The sequence below is a fragment of the Trachypithecus francoisi genome, unplaced genomic scaffold (genome assembly GCF_009764315.1).
Source record: "Trachypithecus francoisi isolate TF-2019V2 unplaced genomic scaffold, Tfra_2.0 Lachesis_group13, whole genome shotgun sequence".
Taxonomy (NCBI): Eukaryota; Metazoa; Chordata; class Mammalia; order Primates; family Cercopithecidae; genus Trachypithecus; species Trachypithecus francoisi.
Window position 1 is genome coordinate 18,557,658 of NW_022681458.1, and position 6,147 is coordinate 18,563,804.

Consider the following 6,147-nt stretch of genomic DNA (forward strand, 5'->3'; position numbering starts at 1 on the left):
TGAGTGTGTGAGAAAACCTCCCTTGTAGTGGTTTGCCCTAGTAGACCCTTCCTGTGGGACAATTTGGTAGTAGCTACGCAGAGCAATAATATATGCATTTTTTCACTCAGCAATTTCAAGTCTCAACATTTTATTTAGAAGATAATCAAAGACAGGTGGAGAGACACTTGTACAAAGATGTTATCATTTTTAATGCAAAAACTGGAAGCAACCCAAAGGCACAGTGCCTAGCTGACTAAATCACAGTATATTCATCCTGTGGAGGAACATGCAGCCATTAAAAATTGGGCTGACCATTTACTAAGTGATTAGCAATGGGGGGTGATACAATGGGCATGAATTTAACTTTCTCTTTGTGTGTTTCCAAGTTTTCTCCTGTGAACAATGATATCTGTAACTAGAAAAAAAGATCAAATGTATACTTTCAAAATATCTCATTTTGTCATTTCACACATAAGCATCCAATAAAGGATAATAAAAACTTGCAGTCTGATCTGTTGGCCAGTTTAGTTATGATGAAGCCAAAATGTCACAGCTGCCATGAACACTGCCTGCAGCCATCACTACTCTCCTACTGAATATACTAAGGGTGATGGGTCCCAGGAGAAGAGAACTCAGAGCTTCCCAACTTTGTTGGCCAGCGTCTCTGGACCCCTCTTCTAACCTGGATCTTGGACATTGGTTTATGTTTGTTTTGTTTTGAAAGCTTCTCTAACTGTACACTATACTCGAGACTATACTGTACAGCCATGGTTAGAAAACCATGATTCTTGGCCGGGCGCAGTGGCTCATGCCTGTAATCCCAACACTTTGGGAGGCAGAGGCGGGCAGATCACCTAAAGTCAGGAGTTCATGACCAGCCTGGCAAACATGGCAAAATCCCATCTCTACTAAAACTATAAAAATTAGCTGGACATGGAGGCTCATGCCTGTAATCCCAGCTACTTGGGAGGCTGAGGCAGGAGAATCGTTTGAATCCGAGAGGCAAAGGTTGCAGTGAACTGAGATGGAGCCACTGTACTCCAGCCTGGGTGACAGGGTAAAACTCTGTCTCAAAAAAAAAAAAAAGAAAAAAACCCCAGAAAACCATGGTTTTTTTTTTTTTCTCCACTCTGCTCATTCTGCAGATGAGACAAACGAGGTTCAGAGAAGTCCAAAATGACATGAAGGTAAAACTAGATCCTGGTCTCTTGGTTTTCTAGTGTTTGTATTTTAGCACACCAATGAAATCAAGGGTGGAATTTCATAGATTAACAGATTTAGAAGGCCTCAAATGTTTCAAGAGGAAAACTTGATATGTTTCAAGAGTCTAAGATTTCTGGAAACAACTTATCTTTGAACCTCTCCCTAAGTCGATGTGAGAACTATGTCTGAGCAGTTATCAAAAACTACTGGACACAGGGATATTAGAAAAGATGATCCTTAGTCTAATGGAATGCTGAAGAAGGCACTGCAGAGTCTAACTAAATACAGCCGTATTGAGTAAGCAAAAATGTTAGAAATCAAAATACCATTATATCCGAGGCTGGCTTTACCCCAGGACAAACAAATGAAATTCTCATCACACCTTTACCTTCCTGGACCAGTCCTAGAATCCTGCGTTTTGCTCAGGGCAGTGCCTCCCAAAGCAATAACCAAATATGACTTCCTACAGTTACTCTTGCAAGTCAGATACCCTTGCAAACTGAAAGCAATACCACCTCTTTTCACACGATCTCCACCCTGTCCCAGCCGGTCCCAACAGGACACACCTCAGTGAATCAGATACAGTGACGCCCTGGAATTTTCCCTGGAATCTGCACAGAGGAAAGCAGTTTAGACTTGGGAGTCAAAAGATCTGACTTCCCCTAACTGTGCGGATATCCTGGAAGTCCTCACCAAATCACTTAACCCTTCAGGACTCAGACTTTCTGTGAAATTCATGACTACTGGGCAGTCTCTTAAGGCTCTGTCCAATTTATTCAACGACAGGCTTGTGCAAGCCAAGCCCACTCCTGGTTCGTAAAAGATGCAGTTAATCTTTAAGCTAGAGGTGTGTGGTGTAATGAGAACTTGTAGAGGAAACTTTCAGTCACTTGAAAACAGGAAACACTTGTCATGTTTTCAAAATTAAAACAAATATAGAAAATGTGAAAGGTGGGAAGGTAAATTAGATTCATTAAGATCTCAAGTCACTCCAATGAAGAAGAAAACTTCTCTATTGTTGGAAGGGTCTTAAATCAATGTCCTGGTGCTACCTGCTAGGCTATGTGGAAAAATCACTTGATTTTCAATATTCACTCATTTTTTAAAAAAGAAAAACAAAACATCGCCAGTCACAGTGACTGACATCTATAATTCCAGCACTCTGCAAGACTGAGGCAGAAGGATCACTTGAGGCCAAGAGTTTAAGACTAGTCTTGGCAACATAGTGAGACCCTGTCTCTATAAACAAACAAACAAACAAACAAACAAACAAGCAAAAAAACCAGATGATGGTATGCATCCGTAGTCTTAGCTACACAGGAGGCTGAGGCAGGAGAACTGCAGGAGCCCAGGAGGTGGAGGATACAGTGACTTATGATTGTGCCACCGCACCCCACCCTGGGTGATAGAGCAAGACCCTGTCTCTTAAAAAAAAAAAAAGTTTAAAACTATAATTTTATATTGCAATCTACACGCATGTATTCATAAAAGTGACTAGCTCCTCCTATATGCCAGGCTATGGGAAGAAAATAAGGACCATAACAGACAAGTTTCCTGCATTCTTAGAGCTTATCCTCTGGAGGGGCTGGGAATTATCAGATATCCACACAAAGGCACATTTAGACAATGTGATAAATGCTGTAATGAAGAAACGCAGAAAGCAAAGAGAAACTATAGCAGGGGGAGCTAGGCTGGATGGTCAGAGAGGGCACCCATGGAGGAACTGACCTTTGGAAATAGAAGGATGGGTGGGGAGGATATTTAGAGAAAGGACAGGCAGTTCAGGCAGGCCAAGGCCTGTACAAAGGCCTGCAGAGAGGGCAGCACACTTTTCACAACTGCCCCCTTAAAGTCCTATAAATTACCTGAGTGCAGGTATGACATCATTTCTGAGGGGGAGACTGTATGTGTGTGTGTGTGTGTAAAGGATTAATCTTCCCAAGTTATTTGAAACCAACCTACCTGTAAAAACATTTATTAACCTTTCATTTATCAAGCACTCTCAAGTTTATGATTTCCCCCATTATATACCAACACAATGATTTCTTATCTTGGGCATTCGGCTTTCTTGCTTTTACATGATCTGTGAGCAGAAGTCCTGTGTTGGCTGGGTGGGTATGGGGAAACCCTCACCACTTCGCTCACTGAAGACCCAGGATTGTCAAGCAGTAAGAAGATAATGCTGTGTAAGAAATCTGCTTATCTTGCTTTTAAAGGTCAAGAGGATCCAACTCTGGAGTTTAAAGTTAAGTTACCAGAGGTGATGCTTAAAACAGTTTGAAAAGCACTGGTGGAACAATTCACTCTTTTTCAGCTTCCTGAATTACAGCAACAGGGTAGAAGCTTGTGAAGAGAGCAACAGAAAGCAACTCACTTCTCTACCTGTGGGTGTAAACGGTGTGTGCACCGAATATGTCACAGCACGTTTCAGCCATGGGACTGTTTTTTTGTTTGTTTGTTTTGGTCTTTTTTTTGTTTTTGTTTTTGTTTTTGTTTTTTTGAAAAAGAGTCACGCTCTGTCGCCTTGGCTTGAGTGCAGTGGTGCGATCTTGGCTCACTGCAGCCTCTGCCTCAAGCTATTCTCCTGCCTCAGCCTCCCAAGTAGCTGGGACTACAGGACGCGCCACCATGCCCAGCTGATTTCTTATCCCCCCTACCCTGCCCCCTTTTTAAGACAAGGCAAGAGAAAAGAGGGGGTTCTCATACTCATCTATAAGTTACCAGAATGTCACATGGGATAAAGAAGGGACAGTAAAGAGGAAAAAATACAGAGGGGGATTTCTCTGGAGTGGAACTCACAACCACCCTGACCCTCCCAAACTAATTGTATAATCCAATGCCTATAATATTCCATTCCACACAGAAGCCAGGTTCTTCATAATTCCTCAGTTACTACATCTAGAAATTTACACGTAAATAAAGGCCACCTTTCTTTCACCAAAACCTTCTAGGAAGAACAAAATGTGGCTGTGTACAAGGAATTCGAATTATTAATACGTTTGCTTCTGTTCTCCTGCGCCACACTTTTGACTTTGCTGAGGGAAAGGGCAGGTGCAGCCAGGGCTCCCGGGAGACATGCGTCCCTAGAAGCCAAGTGCAGCCCGTCTGGTCCCTCCTGCCTGGAGTCCCTGTGCACTGCGACGACGACGCACGCTGGTTCCCCCCAAGCCGCAGTGGGTTGTATAACCACGCTCTGAACGCCTAGCGGGGAGCGTGGCGAGCTTCCCTCCCAGAAGCATCTGTTAGAAGTCACTGGTGTCGGTCTACAAAAGACCCACCAGGCAGGAGGGACCCCCAGACTCTAGGGGAGGAAAAGCGGGAGGTGCTGTTAAGACATCATCGCTGGGGGTAGTCCAGGGAGGTTGTAAATCCCTCTAGGAGCTGTGTGAGTCCCAAGTTCTGTCCCCAGAGCTGGCGGTGCAGCGCGGTGAGGAGCGCCCTGAGCCCGGCTGCACCCGCATTTGTGTGGATCAGGGAAGGAGGATGGGCGGAAATGCAAGAATACAAGGGGGAGTCTAAGAACATCTCCCCGGGGAAGTGTCAAGGGCATCCCCGTTCCTCTGTTCCATTACGTAACTCTTACATATCTGCTGGCATCTACGTGAATTTAACTACTTTTCAAAGTGGGAAGTCTCTAAATGGACTGCATTGAAAGCGTCTGGGGATATCTCAATAAACCCGGTTGCCCCTGGCAGCGTTGGAGGGTGGCATCCTGGTTACTGGAAGGCCAGGCCTCCCCGTCCGCTCGCAGCGGCGGGAGCCGGGTCGCTGCCGGGGACGGCGCCCTCTCGGCCCGGCCGGCCCCGCGTGGCTGAGTCGCCGGGACCCCCACGTCCGCAGCCGCCCCCTCCCCGTCCCCGGCGAACACCTGCCCGCGGTTACCTCCGGCGCCGCGGCTCTGCGCAGCCCGTTGGCCGGGGCCCCGCCGCCCTTGCCGTTGACAGCGGGGAGATGCTCGACCCCGAGGACCCGCGCTGCGCGCTCCGTGGGGTCCGCGCCATTCTCCCGGGGGCCTTCATCCGGAGCAGGGAAGAGCCCGCAGCGGCGCTGGAAGCGGGCGACGAGCTGGGAATCCTGCAGGCTCCGCAGCAGCTCGGCCATGGTGAGCCCGGGGCCGCGCTCCGCCGCCGCCGCCACGCCGGCCGGTGCCCTCCGCTGGCACCGCCACTCCCGCCTCGCCCCCGCCGGTCCCGCACTCCAGGCGGAGGCCGGGCGGGCGGAGCCCCGGGCCCAGCCAACAGGTGCGCCGCCCGGGTCCTAGCGCCCGCCCAGGTGTCCGCCTCCACCTTGCGCAAGGCGCGTGCCCCTTTCGCTCCGTCCCGGAGGGCTTGGGCGGCCCCGGGCGGCCACTGGGCCAGGACTGCCTGTAACCAGGTGGAGGAGTGCCGAGGTCCGAACTTCGCCTCTCTTCTCCCTGCTCCCCCAACCCCCGCATTTTCTCCCCCCGGCAGACGTGACACTAATGGGAGTGGCCGAGCGCTCGTGCACCTGCGCGAGCCCATCCTTTCGGGCTCAGGTTGATCCCATATTGACCTTCCTTGCAAGTCTGAACCCATGGTGAAGTCGGATTTCCTCGAACGCCAGCTCCCCACAGCCAGTCACGTACTCCCACCTTCCTGCAAGAGTAGTTCCCAGTAAATACAGCGAGTCCCCTAGGGAAAATTCCCAGGTTCTTTCCAAACTGCGTGATGCAACGTCTCCCCAGAGGTCCGAACACCCTTGAGCTTGCTCAAGTACCCAGGAGGATCAAAGTGGGCCCTGAGTCATCTTCTGCGTCGCTGCCCCTGCCCTTCTGATTTGGCAACTGGGGAACACTTTCAGGTGGGTGGGGAGGAAACTCCTTTCTGGGTTTTCCGCATTGAGAACAAAGATGCTTACCGCTCTCTCCTACTCCTTTCTTTCTGCTCTGCCTCGCTTTAAGCAATGACACTGGCAGGACCGCACCAGACCACTTAGGGAGTT

The 6,147-nt window shown here is 49.0% G+C and overlaps 1 protein-coding gene across 1 annotated transcript in view; it reads right to left on the reverse strand.

The window, feature by feature from the left end:
* Positions 1 to 5,375, reverse strand: part of SGPP2 (sphingosine-1-phosphate phosphatase 2) — a 140,765-nt gene extending 135,390 nt beyond the window's left edge. Inside the window, exon 1 of the mRNA XM_033230069.1 lies at positions 5,068 to 5,375. Coding sequence (XP_033085960.1) covers positions 5,068 to 5,286 — 219 coding nt within the window. The 5' untranslated portion in view covers positions 5,287 to 5,375. The remainder of the gene's footprint in view (positions 1 to 5,067) is intronic.
* Positions 5,376 to 6,147: the final 772 nt, after the last annotated feature.